The sequence below is a fragment of the Sesamum indicum genome, linkage group LG3 (assembly GCF_026168435.1).
Source record: "Sesamum indicum cultivar Baizhima isolate 11 linkage group LG3, ASM2616843v1, whole genome shotgun sequence".
Classification (NCBI taxonomy): Eukaryota; Viridiplantae; Streptophyta; class Magnoliopsida; order Lamiales; family Pedaliaceae; genus Sesamum; species Sesamum indicum.
Genome location: NC_142659.1, coordinates 21201201 through 21217411, shown reverse-complemented (window position 1 = coordinate 21217411; position 16211 = coordinate 21201201). Strand labels below are relative to the sequence as shown.

At 32.3% G+C, this 16211-nt stretch overlaps 2 protein-coding genes across 2 annotated transcripts; one reads left to right on the top strand and one right to left on the bottom strand.

Annotated features, from left to right (window-relative positions):
- Window positions 1–1255: 1255 nt before the first annotated feature.
- On the top strand, window positions 1256–3927 carry LOC105158517 (putative N-acetyltransferase HLS1). Its single transcript, XM_011075300.3, has 3 exons — window positions 1256–1551; window positions 1773–1924; window positions 2926–3927. The coding sequence occupies exons 1-3, from the start codon at window positions 1321–1323 to the stop codon at window positions 3764–3766; spliced, it is 1224 nt and encodes a 407-aa protein (XP_011073602.2). The 5' UTR covers window positions 1256–1320; the 3' UTR covers window positions 3767–3927.
- A 4610-nt stretch (window positions 3928–8537) lies between these two features.
- On the bottom strand, window positions 8538–13730 carry LPA3 (Low PSII Accumulation 3). Its single transcript, XM_011075021.3, has 12 exons — window positions 13145–13730; window positions 12468–12498; window positions 12144–12236; window positions 11975–12037; window positions 11051–11162; window positions 10368–10453; window positions 10071–10129; window positions 9890–9992; window positions 9742–9802; window positions 9353–9435; window positions 9175–9255; window positions 8538–9033 (listed from the first exon to the last, which is right to left on the bottom strand). Exons 1-12 carry the CDS (start codon window positions 13480–13482, stop codon window positions 8974–8976), a joined length of 1170 nt encoding a protein of 389 aa, XP_011073323.1. The 5' UTR covers window positions 13483–13730; the 3' UTR covers window positions 8538–8973.
- Between the last annotated feature and the right edge of the window lie 2481 nt (window positions 13731–16211).

Genomic DNA, 16211 nt, shown 5'->3' with positions numbered 1-16211 from the left:
AAAAGAGCCAATTGCTCAGTTGTTTTTTGGGTGTGTTTGAAAAGGGAAATTGAGTGAAGTTAAACTAAAGAAAAGTTTGGATATTCGCCGCCACAGCCATAAACACACAAACTGACAATCTTTCAAATAATAATGGGATAAACAAACTTTGGCTTCTAAGGCAATTATTGGAACACTATTTGGTCAATATTCACTTATCAACTTTCTTTATATATATATACTAGTTGTCACGGTACATTATCTGTGTGTATATAATAAACAATTTTTTTGACTTTAAAATATATTATAAATAAAAATATAAACTAACAAATCACATTTAAAAAAAGAGAAAAAAAAATCAACTTAAGGTATTATCGTTATAACAAAAGAATTGGTGTAATGGTGTTAATTTTGATAGAGAAAAAAGTAATTACTATTAATTCAAAAAAATGTATCTAATTTGAGATACAATTGTAATATTTAAAAGTTGGTACTGTGGTTGTGTCACTAACCGTCATTGATAACTGTAGAGGTTTTTTTTCTTTAATTAGCGTAGATATACCAACAGTACATGGTACAATCGATGGTGTGTAAAAATATTTAAAATAAAATATGAAACTCCTTCTTTCGAAGTCTGATTTTGTCTGTATATCCAAAATTAGAAGGAAAAGTAAAAATATAAAGTTTAAAAAATAAAAAAAAATACTTATTTTATTTTTATTTACTCTATTACCTATATATATAATATTCCTCCAATTTTTTTCCTTCTCCCGCTCGACACATTTTTGTTCTTGTTCTTGTTTGATGCATATTTTTTATTAATTAGTAACTTAATATTATTGTAGTATAATATTAACTTGTTTATTTTATACTACAAGATGAAGATAAAGGATTAATCAGTAAAATTATAAAAAAAATAATCTTTTTTTTTTTAGTTTATTTTTTTCGTATCGAACAAAAAGAAGTATTTGAGATTTACAAGAAATAATGTCCAAAACAATATACAATTTATTAATGTGTAACTCCACTAAAATATATATATATTTCGTGACATATCATTACATGCATATTTAATTAAAATATATACACATATATGATTATAAAATAGTTGAGATACATCATATTGCCATGATCATGTGTGTGGAATATGAATAGTTATAGGCATGGACCATACACGTTTAGGCCCCATGACATGGTTTGGCAACAAAAGAGATGCCACGTCAGAAAATCCACTGGCTATATATAATGATTGTATGGATATGGAAAGTTTAAGAACATTAGAGATCACTAGCTAAAGAAAATTCCTCTAGCAGTTGAGAATCTTTCTCCACTCTTCCAAACATGTCCTTCAAGAAAATAGCCGCCGAGACTTACTTCCCCAATCCCCCGGCCGCGGAGGAGGAGAAGCCCCCGGTGGTGGTGCGTCAGTACGACGAAGCGAGCGACAAGGCGGCCGTGGAGGAGCTAGAGCGGCGGTGCGAGGTGGGGCAGCCTGGGAAGCCGTCCCTCGTCACCGACCTCATGGGAGACCCTATTGCCCGTGTTAGAAACTTCGTGTCACATATAATGCTGGTAATTATTAATTAAATTAAAAATTATATATACAGCGCAGCAATATTATGATCATGTGATGTTATAAAAGAGTCTATTCAGATGGTTTTCTTTTTACTATATTTTAGTGGGTAGGACATGAATGTTGTATATAAGTGTAAAACACGTGGCGTATATATGTTAAATACTTATGTCAGAATTCTAACATATGTATATAATGCAATGGTGTGTGTGATGAACAGGTTGCAGAGTACGGAGATGTAAGAGAAATCGTGGGAGTTATAAGGGGCTGCATAAAGACTGTGACAAGTGGAAAGAGAAGTTCGAGCACTCAGCTTCCGGTCTATGTGAAGTTTGCTTACATTCTTGGACTAAGGGTTTCATCCACACACAGGTCTGTCAACCTCTTCATTTCTTTCTTACCATGCTTTTTCTTTTTCTAATTTATGTATTATCTAAAATACCAACAACTAATTAAATTATAATAATTACCCTAATTATAATAAGGAAAAATTACAGTTCTAGCCCCCTAACTTAGGGAGGGATATTTTAATCATGCATGAATTGATTTTTGCAATTCGATCCAATCACATATATTTTTTCGATCAAATTAACCATAAAAGGACTAAAATTGCTAAAAATTTAAAATTATAGGACTAAATTGTGAAAAATCAATTCGTACAGAATCAAATACGCCATCGCTCTTAAGTTATACGATTAAAATTGCATTTCTCCATCATATCAAAGTAATAATGCCATGCATTGCATTGCATGCATGTATCCTTAATTATTCACATTTTATAAAGAAATAGCTATATATATATATTTGTGGGGGGGGGGGGGGGGAGTTGTGGGGTTGGGGTTTCTGGGGTGGGGGATGTGAGCTGAGAAAATATCCAAGTACTTTTCATTAACATATGCATTCACAAGACAGTGTACTTATAACATGATGCAACCTGTCCCCCAAGAATCAATGTACTCTTCTTTTGGTTATTTAGATATGTAGGTGAGAACAAATACATTAGTTAATAAAAATTAAGTAACATATTACTACAGAAAATTCTGTTTATCAGAACATATTCCGTACAGTATTTTAGATTAGCTGATGATATGATTAGCATATATACTTAATTCCCAACTAATAAAGTCTTATACTATTTTCTTTAAAATATTATGATCGACGATGGACCGCCCGAATATGGATTATCATATTATTACGATCTACTAATAAACTAGCATTATCCTCTAAATTTTATAAATAATTTTCTACACCTTGTAGTTCGCCTAAATCAACGATACATGTATTAAATAAATTAATTTCGTACCATCACTATCGCATAATTAATTAATAATTATTATTATTTATAATTAATTAATCTATATTTTTGCATGCAGGAGGCTTGGTATTGCTACCAAACTTGTTCGAGAATTAGAGGGTTGGTGCAAACAGAATGGTGCGGAGTACGCATACATGGCGACGGAATGCAGCAATAAACCGTCGCTAAATTTGTTCACACAGAAATGTCACTATGTGAAATTCCGAAATCCAACGGTCTTGGTGCAACCCGTTCATCTTCACTCTAAGCCGTTGGCGTCTGACATCATGATTGTTCAAGTTCCTCCCCAGCAAGTTGAATTAGTCTATAGACGTGTATTTTCTAGCTCAGAGTTCTTCCCTAAGGATATCGACCGTTTGCTAAGTAACAAGCTGAATTTGGGCACTTTCGTGGCGTTACCAAAGAAATCCGTCTCAAAATGGAACCCTAAAGCCGGAGAGTTTCCACCGTCTTTTGCCATACTAAGTATATGGGACACGAAGGAGGTTTTTAGGTTACAGGTGAAGGGAGTCTCTTCCCTAACCCATGCCGCCTGCCTAGGGACTAGGGTTCTCGATGCCATGGTGCCTTGGTTGAAAATCCCATCAATCCCTAATGTTTTCAAGAATTTTGGATTCTATTTCATGTATGGACTCTACATGGAAGGTAAAGATGGTCCTCGACTAATGAAAAATCTATGTAAATTCGTACATAACACGGCTAGAAACGACCCCGACTGCAGGGTCGTGGTGGCTGAAGTCGGGCAAACAGACCCCGTAAGAGAGGCGATTCCACATTGGAAGAAATTCTCATGGGATGAGGATATATGGTGCATAAAGAAACTTGGGCAAGTCAATCAAAATCACTATGACTGGCATAAATCTTCTCCGGTCATATTCGTCGATCCACGCGACTTGTGACATGACGTCCATAGAATTTCAAATTTTTGTTTTTTTCCCCTAAAGATTTATACTAGATCCCGTTGAATTAATATTGTAAAAATCTAAGGTAAGTCATTTCTAAATGTAGCCTCTTTGATATAATTAGTTATATATATATATATATATATATATCTTCATGATCATGGTTATTGACCTTACACTGGCTAGGATATTACATGGCAGCTCCAACAATTGCTAGCCAAGACAACATGGGAAACAAAAGTAACATTTTCTTGATAATCATACTTGTTTTTTTATTCCTTTTATCGTCTCAAACAATCGACCAACTAAATTAATTAGATGGATGGATAAGACGCACTATTTTTAAACGATTTCACAATCATATTAATCACAGACTAACAATTTCCATTAAAATTAAGAAAAAACAAACGAACGCCAAGGAGAACTCCCGTATCAATAATTCACACTATATATATAAATGATTGTAATTACCTAGGATCAAATGTTTTGAAACATCTTTCATAACGAATCTTGGAAAAAACATGATGTCTATGATATAATTCAATGGAATTATGACCCACAATGTGTGTGGTCCTACGAACCATATATATGATCAAGGACAATGTGTTTAATAGGGTGCATGATTTGAGTGGGAATTAATTAAGGAGTTGATTTCAGATGTAACATGTTGATGCAAAAAATATCCACTTGTATTATTCTTATCAACATATCCTTAAACTAGGATCTTGTCCCTCAATACGACAAGAATGATCGAATCCCACGTCGTCCTGTATTTATGATGATTTTTTCTTGAATAACAACTATCTATACCCCATCTCTTGTGGAGAGAATGGCATATGTCCTATCCTGTCCTGTGGCCTGTGCTTTTCACATATCATTATAATCTCTTAGATCGATCTCTCTTCGGAAATTCATCAGTCCCACCTTTCACGATTCGGACAAGCCCTTGTTTGAGGTATAAACATGATCACACACACACACACACACACACATATATATATATGGTTAAATGTATTTTTAGTTTCGTAATTAAGGTATTTGGTGTTTTTATTATTTAACTTTTTATAATAGTATTTTGGTCCTATGTTTTTCTAATTTTTGCGATGTGAGTCATTTTTTGGCTGGAGTTCATCTTCTCCGGCAAGGAGTGAATCCAAGCAAAAAAAGAATTGAAATCGCAAAAATAAAAAAGGTTCAAGATCAAAATGTTACCCTAAAAAGCCATTGGACAAAAATAATGGTAAAAAGAACTAATAGAAATAATAGCCCCAATTTTAAAAGGTCATGTGAAATGCATATACCTTTTTTCGGTGAGAATAGTGAACTACGACGAAAAAATAATTGAGTCATAAAAAATATGCAAGACTAAAATACTACTCCAGAAAGTTAAAGAATGAAATACTAAAAAACTTAAATTACGAGACATTTTATTTAAACCTATAGATGGATTCGTTGCAAAGATCATTGTAAAATATATAGATTATGGAGGATTGTGTGGGTTTGAAATTTGCTCGTTAGAGCTTGATCGTACACTGTTTTTATGATTAATGCAATTCAACGTTATCTAAAAAAGATTTAACTTAGCACATCAGGGTAAATATTACTTTTGCTCCCTCAACTATAGCATTATTCAAATTTGATTCCTCATGTTTCTTTTTCATCAAACCTAACCTCTCAATTATATAGATTATATGAATTTGGGTATCAAGTCTGATGACTTGAAAATCTGGAGTACTAAAACTGAAAAAGGGTATACTTTGAGTACGAGAAATGAAATTACCCCCATTTTGATTCTACATTTTTTAATTTTTGTGATGTGAGTCTTTTTTTCAGTTGGAGTTCATCTTATCCGGCAAGAAGGGTGAATTCGGCGGGAAAAAAAAAAAGAAAAGAAAAAAGAACTAAAATCGCAAAATCGAAGAAGGCGCATAACTAAAATGTTACCCTGAAAATTAAAGGACAAAAATATTGGCAAAAAAGAGCATGTAGAAAAAATAGCCCCAATTTTAAAAGGACAAGTGAGCTGGACATATATTTTTAGAGGCAAATGAGTGAACTCCGATGAAAAAAGAGTACTGTATAACAAGAGAAAGATAGGGTTGTAAATGATTTGAGTCAACCACATCATTGTTCACTACAAAAAAAATGAATTATTTCTTATGATAAATCATCATGGCTTAAAAATCATAGTAAATCAATACTATCCACCATGATTAGACAAAATTGGTGCGGAAATTTAAGTTTTGACCATGGACAATCAACATTTGTCATGGTTTTACCTGTGTCCAAATATGTTCTGCAATTTTTAGTTGTAGCAAATATTTTATCGCGCTTACAGAAACAATAGCTAACTAATAGTTATTAAGTAGCCGCGGTTAGTTAAGATTCGTCATAATATTTTAGATTTAACCATGGTACTTAATCCTAATGAAAAAAGAACATATTTCTTCTAGTGGTTCAAACTTGTTTAAATTAATACCGAGCATCAAAATTTGCGTTTGGATTTGATTTGATTATTGATCATCAGTTAAAACGAGCGTGAATTGGATTATCAAACATAAGTAGAGCTCGTGTAATTTGATATCTTTAAGTATATTTTATTATTTTTGCATTAATATATATGAAGCTCGAGAGAGCCCACCAAAATTTTTCTTCAAGTATAGTTTGTTAAATTTAACAAATTAAGTTGAAACGAACTTTTATAAATTAATTTCAATCGAGTATATATCGATTAGTTTGATTTATTTTTTTATTTATAGAGAAAAAGACTTAATTATATTTTATCTGAATCGAGTATAATTCAATCGATTCATGCATGCTTAAAATCCCCTTTTTATTCATCAGTCTACATAAATTTGCACCCGAACTATTTAAATATCAGAATTTTAATTGAAGACTGTCTAAACAAGTCTAAATTGTTTTATCCTAATCAGGTTGTTGTTGACCTTTCAAATCGAGGTGTACCTAATCCACCTACCTCTTAAAGATAATTCTAGGGCTTGTTTAACCAAATTCTAATTATTTATATATTCTTACATAGAGCAGCTGTCGTTGTCAATTGGACGGAAATTTTTCAATAGTCCTCAAATTGAAAAAAAAAAAAAAAAATATATATATATATATAGAACTCAATGTGCTAATTGACCTGATTGTGGGACCAAAATTAAAAATAGGTCAACTTATGGGACCAAAAATGTAATTTACCCGCATGAGTGATGTCTATGTGGAAAAAGTAAAATAATAATGATAATAACAACAACAACGATATATTATAATCATTTCTTATGAAATTTGGCATAATTATAAATATTTTTTTTATTATTTAAAAAATACAAATATCCCCTTTTTTAAAGTCCATCTAACAACGAGCCCATTTCATTAGCCTCAATTAGGTTTCCAATTCAATTTTTGCAATGAACTGATTAAAATATCTTTTTGAATTATAAATTATAGTTATATATATATTTTTTAGAATGTTTTTGAAAATATTTTTATAAATAGACTAATATTCTCTATGGATTATTTATTTCATCCATCCTCAGATATTCTTTTATTTTATAAAAGAATCCAGCCAGAGAAAAGTAATAATATCCACCTCACCGTATGGAGATTATATAATTACTTTTCATTCGAGGGTGTATTTATAATTTATCGAACAATAAAAAATATTTATAATTATATTAAATTTTATTTAAAAAAACAGCTGAAATTTACGATAATAATAATTGTGTATTTTGTTTCTTGCTTGGTTTGATACATTGCTCTACTTCTAGAAAATTTTCAATGGAAAAAAAAAAAAAAAAAACTATGAATACATGCATGATTCCCACCTCACCTAAAAAGAGTAAATATATACATACATAACACACACTCATCAATGCACGCAAACACACACACACAGATACACATACATATGTGTGTAGATATATTTTTATAATGAACGATTAAAGCGTGATTGCAAATGAAGATTTGGTCCCCTACTAAGCCATGACCATGAGAATGAACTTTGAGAAAGAAAAGCGTGTCTCCTTTCGGCCGGAGAACCCAACCCAACCACGCCTCTCCATAATTAACTCATATACTTTGTACTAATCAATATTTTAATTATAATTAATTAATTAAATGGTGATTAGCAAGAATCTGTGAACGTGTTAGCTTTGACCTTTAACACCTATAATCGCTCTTCCTAAGACATCGGGACCCCAAATTTCATTTTATCATCCATTTCATTTATTTTATTTTATTTTCATTAGCTACTTATAATAATAATGATGTTCATATTATTGTATGTATTGTGATGTTCAAATAATTGTGTTCGTCCACATGAATGATGATATATAATTACATGAGTATGGGTGAAATTGCAATGAATTTTTTTGAAATTTGGTATAATTACGAATGCCTCTTATTGTTTGAAAATTATCAATACTTTTAATATTTAATAAATTTATGTGATTTTTAAATGAAAGTATGAAATTATCTACTTTGTGCCTTTACTATATTTTTTTTTAAAAAAAAAATGTAAAAGAACTGGACCAAGGTGGATCAAAAAAATTGAAAGATTATAACAGATTGTCCACTTAGTTCAGAAAGAATTTTTTTTAAAAATAAGTAAAATAATAATTCATGATCCACAACACGAGTATATTTTGATCAGTTCACCATGAAAAATATATGCAAACATAATGGAGACTAACAAATTGGATTTATTTTGGGACGACAGTTAAAATCAGAAGAATATAGGTGAGGAAGTAAAATTCAAGAAAGCTCATTGTAATTTACCCTTCATATATATTGTATTTTAGGTGATTGGGCAATGCCAATGCGGATAGTTGAATGATTGATACATACCGTAAGAATAACAAGGTCGGAGAAATTTCCAAGAATACACCTTCAAGAAATTTTGGTAGGTACAATGAGTAGTAATCAGCAGTAAAACACTATACTTGAAACTCCAAGTCTTGCTCATTTCTCAAGTAGAAAAACTGCTGAATTGCAACTCTGAAACTAACACGAATATATATGAAGAAACAAAGGTTCAAAGGGATCCGGAAACATACATCTAGTAACAAATTCAATTTTGTTTTCCCCCTTTCTTGTTGATGGATCTTCTTGTAACTTTCCATGTGGAGTTCGACTTCGTTACTTTCTTCTGGTTTCTGCGTATTTCTGCATTTCTAATACCAAATTTGTAGCTCCGATGTTCAGCTACGCCATGCGGAAGATAGTTCTGTATCTACATCTTCTTCCCACCAAGTGGCGCTCTGCAGTATCAGGTTTACTAGTCAATATTCACATCCAACACGTGCATTTCAAACAAAAATTCGGAAGCAGTTCTACTATCCAATTTGTCTATACCAAAGAAAAACACACATCTATAATGAGAATACAGAGGCAGGATCAACCTTGTAGCCTCTTCGAAGGAACTCCAATGAGCTTCCTTCTTCCTCCTGCAGTCCTAAGACCCTCAGCAGTTCTTCCTTAGTCTAGCATATCAAAATGACCAAAGTTGGTAAGGTTTCTTCTGCACGCACATTACTCAGCAGAAAGTGTAACTGGTTGTGATGGCAGAAGTATATTTACTTCACCGAGAGTGAAACGAGTAGTGCTCTCTGCTACACAAGCATAAGAACCATCTGCTTGCTTGAACATCACCTGCCAAGGCCCTAAACACAGACAAATTGCCCAACTTACACTTGTTTATTGTTATGATCTGTTTATTTGATGGAATCTTGATGAAAAAAATGAAGCAAACACATAGATTTAAACTTGCTTATGACTACTGATTCCTTCTATTCTCAACATGAATGTTCCGAATTCAGATTCAGTATCAGTTGTGGGTAATATGCATTACTTTACTCCTCCACCACAATAAAACTGAGTAGCAGGTGATGATAAACTAAAACGAAAGGAGAAATAAGAAATAGAGAAACCCACACATGGCAATCAAACCGAGCAGATCCCTTGCTCACCTGGATATTGACGAAATAATGCTCCACTGTAGTTCACCACATAAGGTGCCACGGCAACTGTCTTTCACGGTTAAGAATACTAATCATTCCAGCTAAAATTCATAGCATTGCAACCAAAATTCAGAAGAACTATGAAAATCAGGGATACCTTTGAGTACTCTCTTATTCGAATGTAAAAAATGGGAATGAATTGGGCAAGGAAACGATAATGTAAATCTTTGCTTGGAAATCCTAAGAGACCCAGATCAGCACTGCATATACATTAACATTTGTCAGAAGAATGGAAAAGAATATAATGTTTCATCTGCTTCAAGGTAGCTTTCACATACCGTAATGTGTCAAGTTCCAAGTTAAAGAGAATAGTTGGGGTGGAAGAAGCAAATTTTTCCTGCATCATACAAAAAATAATCATCCCAAACAAAAAAAGGAAAAAATATGGAAGTTTTTCAAAGAAACAATCTGCTTCAAGAGCTGAAAACTTCTGAATACTTTTAAACTGACTCATGCATAAGTAAGGGACACAGCAAGAGTTAAGATCAACTTTATCAAAGACAACAATTGAATCTCACAAGTCATAACTGTGGTTTTGAAGGAAGAAAGTGAGAGAATAAAAGCAGACATCATACCACAAACTTCTCGATAATCGACAAATCGCGTGTGCTCGAATTGATGAAGATATAAAGTGATGGTGGCTGGTCGGATTTCCAACGACCTGCAGTAGGAGTATATATGCAAAATGGTCAAGCCCAATCATCTTAGCAATAACTCTGAGAAGAGAAACACATTAAAGCAATTAAACAGGAAAGGTTAGCATGTATGAAGTATGTATAATTCCATGTTAAAGGGATTTAATCTGTTATGAGAGATAAAAACACAACCTTCAGAACTGTAAACTCCATTACTCAGGTAAGGATTATAAATTTTTTAAAATCAGTCATATTTACATTATCAGATTCGATAAGCATTAAGGACTTGTGATCTGCAGATCATATCTACCTATGTAGAATCCAACCTCTTGCATACACAGATTCAAACTTATAATCTTCCTGGGACCAGGACTAGGAAACCAAAGAACAATAACCATCCACACTTAAAACTGAAAACAATCCTCCAGTCAAAATTTTGTCTGAAGAATGTGGTTCACATCACTTTTCAAATACAAAAAAAAGGATTTCTGTATGAATACTAGTTCCATCATAAAGGAATGTACTAACACATCATAGTAGTACAGCATCAGAACTTGAGAGTTTCTATGCCATAGTATAGTTGTTTTGTTGAGAGTTTTAGGGAGCACAATGGTGGAGCCAACCTTCATTTTCATCTTCAAAGTCAAAATCCAATGTGTCTCTTATGGATTTGAAGAATGTTGTGACTGCCCCACTAGGAACATCATCCAAGGATCCAACAGTTATACCATCAATCTGAAGAGCAGAGATATGAATTGATGAGAGGTGCTATCAAATGAAAAACCAGAAAGATCTTGACATATAAGCTTTTCCATTGTTTTTCCAGGAAAAGAACCGAATGAAGAGGATTTGTTCAACGTTTATCAGTTTGCCTATTGTGGAAAATGTCCAATAGAGAAATTACTGTAATGATCTCAGAGCTCTTTTCAGAATTCATACCTCAAAAGGTACAGTTCATGCATAATGTATGTAGAACGTGACTTCATGGATATTAAGACATGAGAAAGCCTATTTGAATCCAGCAGCATAAGCAAGCTGAAGCTATTGCTAGGATTTATGCAAAGACAAGAAACTAAATATACGGGACACTAAAAGTTCATTTAGCATCACCTACAAATTCGTTTCTACTTGTATTCACAGTTAATATCGACTAGAATCCAAGTTATTGGAAATACAAGCATAGTGATGTAACATCCATCTTGATATTTGTCCAGTATTCCGAATGAAAGAAAGAATAAGAAAATGCAAGCTATGGTACTTATACGCAGATGAACAGAACCTGAAATGAGTTGGTTAGGACGATAATTAGGATAATGGTTGTTTTCCAAATTATTACTCTTATAGTAGTTTACATTCTAACTGGAATTTCATGCAGTCATCAAATTCTGCATTTAATCAGCATCCTTCATCAACATCAATACATTCATCACATCAATGCCTTCTTGTAGCTAAACAAAGCAAGAGTATTATTTGATACTAATTGGGAACACAAACAGAAAACAGACCACTAAAAAGAGCAGGATTCCACAAAGAGTTAAACTAGTTACCGAGTCAAAAGCTGCTTTGAAAAGCTCTGATGCCCTACGCTTTTCTGGCTTATCAGGAAATACCTAAAAAGATAATTACATATCTCAGATTTTCTCCGCGAACCGGAAATCTGAATATCTTCACAACCAAGTAAAGGAAAAGGAAAGAAAACAAAGAAATATTTCTTACAATACATGCTCTTGTTTCTTGCTTCTCTTGTAGCTTCCTAACAAGAGCCAATGCAAGTTGGATGTTGGCATCACTGAACTCATCAGATGACCCCTTCACATTTTACGATTTTAAGAATATCATGTATATGACAATAAGTTCTATTGACAAACCAATAATGTAATAGCAAGGAGATCAAATCAAACTAGCCTTAGCAATGTTTTCTCTTCATATCCAGATACAAAAATCTAGCATCGCACAGTAAAAATTCCAATGTCCAGGAAAGGCAATATGTGGAAGTGCCATTATTTTGAGAGCAATAGTACTGGGGAGCTAAGAAGATACCTTATAAGAAGAAATGCTGCTGGGCAACGGACTGATAATGCACAAGGCAGAGCATCAATCCAAAAAGTATAGAAAAGTATCAGTACAGCACATTGGAACTCACTCAAGAAGACCCTACAAGAAACTTTAAAAGGAACATACGATACAAGACCCAATTTTGATGCCTTAGTACTAGTAAAACCTCAACAAATTCTTAAGGAGCGCAGGGACAAAAACTCAGAAGTTCCTAGGATATTGTATTGGACATCAGTGCTATCGACTTGTAGTTTTTCTCCACAATTTTGTAAGAAAAAAATTTAAGGAATACTCTAATCCAGCAACAATCATTATTCCGGTTTGAAAATTGAAGAAGTATAAACAACAACCTGATAGCTGACCTTCTATGCCCTAACCACAACGGAAAGTAGATTAGTATTAGATAAACAAAATGATACTCAGGATTAAGTTATTAAGTATAATCTCACAATCATAATTCAAAAGAATAACAAACATCCAAGAATGCCAAACCTCTCAAATATTAACATTGCACATTTCAAAACCTCTTAAACGTAATCTAACTCCCAAACCACTTCCCTTCAAGCCTACCTTAAGTTTCCATGTGAAAGACAAGATTACAACTTTAAGCACGCACTATACCAACTCCGGATAGAGAAAGACAGAGAGTTAGATATACGCACGGGAACTCGATTTCAAGCCGGGTTTTCCCATCTTGGAGAGCATAGAAAAGAGAAGTGGCAGCATCAGATATAAGAACTTCATATGATCTGGGCTTATACACAGCAACACCTTGCTTTGGGTTTACTCCCGACTCAGATTTAGTGGCTTTGGCACTAATAAACCTCTTCTTGTGACAATGAGCAGTTACTTTACTGAGCTTGACAAGATAAGGGGAAATGGAGGAAAGAGTAAGAAATGGACTCTGCTGATGAGAAATTTCAACAGAATACGAGGTAGTTGCAGATGGGATTTGTGCCACCGCAGATACTCCGGCCGCCGCATGCACGGCCATGGCCATGGTCGGATTATGTACTCTGTGACTGTGTGTGTGTGGGGGGGGGGGGGGGGGAGAGGAGGGAAAGATAACGGTTTCGGAAGATTTTGGGTGGTTAAGAAACGGAGACCGTGTCTGACTAGAAGCCGGAAATTATCCTGAATAGCGATTTTTTAAGGAAGAGTCCGAAGTGGGAGCAATCGGATGGAAAAGTACTGTAGAGGATGGATGGCTTCATTTGTGGTTTCCGATGCACCGCTTGCACAAAGCAAAAGCGTTTCTAGTTCCAGTGGCGTTCTTTAAAGCGTGTACCGAAACTATCAACTTAAAATCGTGAATATCTCTTCAATTCTCCTTAGTCCTTACCTAAAAGCGTCACTTAACTACTTGCACAATAAAAATTATTATATATAACAATAATTATGTCACATTTATGTAATTTTTTAAATTCTAAAAATACATTAATGTATATTTTTATTACATCATATTTACATAGTCGTGTCCGTATCAGTGCGCCATAATGAAGAGGAGAGGATAAGTTTGAAAAGAGTGTGTATGAAATGCATGATATGGAAAGATGAAGCTCAATTCCACCCTTTTTATGCCTCTTCTTTGCTTAAAGTAGTGATATTACACATACTACCACTTAAGTGCAATTAAAGTGGCCTCTCTTTATGTATGCATCATACACACTGCAGATTACATTTTTTATTCTAAATTTTATTTTAATTAATAAATACACATCACGTATATAAAATTTGTCTGAAATAAAATAAAATGATGCAATTTTTATTTATATGCGTAACATGTATTTATTGAATAGAATAGATAATGAAATAGTATTTAAAAGGAAAATTCAGTTCCTTAAGCGGAAAGTTCCAATAAATATATCAAGCACAAAAAACCACGAAAAGAAAAGATGGTCGAAGGTCGGATAAATGCTGTATAATTTAAAAAAAGTTAATATTTATACATTTAAAAAATTATATCTAGTACCCTTCTGATATTTGTTTTCATCTAGCAAATAAGTATTTTTGTTAGTCAAAATTCACTTAATTTATTGATATCAATAGAAAAAATTGGATAAAATTCATATTAATCCCCGATTGACTTATTACTGATTTATTGCAGGTTAAATAAGTCTTACTTATTTATTGCGCTTATGGACTATAAAATTATTTTACTTGTTTTTTGAAAATTTTTTATGGACTAGAAGGGTAAGAAGGAAATTGAAATTGTTATATTAACTCACACCAATAATTGGATCAGTCTATCACATCGCATGCTAAAAATTATAACTACTAGCAAAAATGCAATCCAATTTTTTATTAAAGTATAATAGTTCAGGCATCACATTTTAACTGGATTTAGTAAGAAAAAGAAAAATACTATCAAAGGGCACAAAGTTGCTTACCAATGTCGTTAGTTCTATGCTTAATTGCATTTTTAGTCCCATAATTATAGTCATTTGATACTTTAGTCCTATGTAACTTGTTAGGACTGTAAAATAATCACTTACTTTTCGGGTAATATTGAAAATTTTGGACAATTTTATCTTAAAATTACAAAATTTTAAAAGATGAATGATTATTTTACAATCATAACAAATTACATAGCTTACGTGTCAAATAATTATAATTAGGGTAAAATACACTTTATCCCCTGAACTATTAGTCATGTAACATTTATCTCCCTAAACTAACAAATGTAAACACTTACCCCATTGGTTGGACAAAAATGCGCTTCATGCCTTGAATAATTGCGTTATTTTCAATATATTTTAGTATTTTGCTCATTAAATCATCACCAAATTATATTTTAATAGGTGAATAATGTAAAAATTGGCGTATAGATTAATATATATATATATAGTAGATACAGAATAAATATAATATAGCTAACAACTCATATATATTTCTTAAATTAAATTGACAAATATATATATATATATGCTTAACCAAAAATTAAATAATTTTTAGAAAAAAAATAAAATATAGTTTATCATATTTTTTAAAAAAATATATTAAAAATTATTTATTTTTATCTAAAAGAATAAATAGTTAATAATTTAATTTTATCACCAAATTAATAAAAAAAATCATGATTTTTTTATGTATTTATTGTACTCATTTATTAGTTAACTTTAAGATTGTAAAAAAAATAAAATTTGAACTATTTAACTCACTAATTGTATTTTATTTTATTATAAATAAAAGATATCCTTTATTTAAATTTAAAATATAAAATTACTAAACAAAATTTTTTTTTAACTAAATATATATATGATATAAGGATAATATTGTTTAAAAATATAATTCTGAGGAATAAATGTTATATTTTATTAATTTAAAAAATAATTATTATAGACGAATAATTTAAGAGAACGAAATATATTTTATTCTTATAATTATGGAACTAAAAATATAATTAAATTTTAATTATAAAATGGTGGGAAGTCAGACAATGCGCAAAAAAAGTAAAAGCAAAAAAGCAAAGCATAAAGGAAAATGAAAAGAAAAAATATCAAAGTGGGACTGTAAAGCAAAAAATTGAAGCTCGAAGTCCAATCACCACACTTACGTGCCACGTGTAAGCATACACAGAGACAGGTGCAATATTCCCTGCCCCACTTGATCACAATGTGGGACCCACCGAGTATCTTTAATTTTGTGCCCATTCCCGATTCCCGCATGAACAAGTGAGCATGCCCCCCCCCCCTCACTCGGGGCAAAGCTAGAGTACTCCGGGTATAA

Coding starts and splice junctions, on each gene's coding strand:
- LOC105158517 (XM_011075300.3), top strand. CDS start 1,321: ATGTCCTTCAAGAAAATAGCCGCCGAGACTTACTTCCCCAATCCCCCG. Junction 1,552..1,772: donor TCGTGTCACATATAATGCTG/GTAATTATTAAT, acceptor TGTGATGAACAG/GTTGCAGAGTACGGAGATGT. Junction 1,925..2,925: donor AGGGTTTCATCCACACACAG/GTCTGTCAACCT, acceptor TTTTGCATGCAG/GAGGCTTGGTATTGCTACCA.
- LPA3 (XM_011075021.3), bottom strand. CDS start 13,482: ATGGCCATGGCCGTGCATGCGGCGGCCGGAGTATCTGCGGTGGCACAA. Junction 11,163..11,974: donor TCAAAGCAGCTTTTGACTCG/GTAACTAGTTTA, acceptor TCTGCTCTTCAG/ATTGATGGTATAACTGTTGG. Junction 9,993..10,070: donor TTGGAACTTGACACATTACG/GTATGTGAAAGC, acceptor ATGTATATGCAG/TGCTGATCTGGGTCTCTTAG.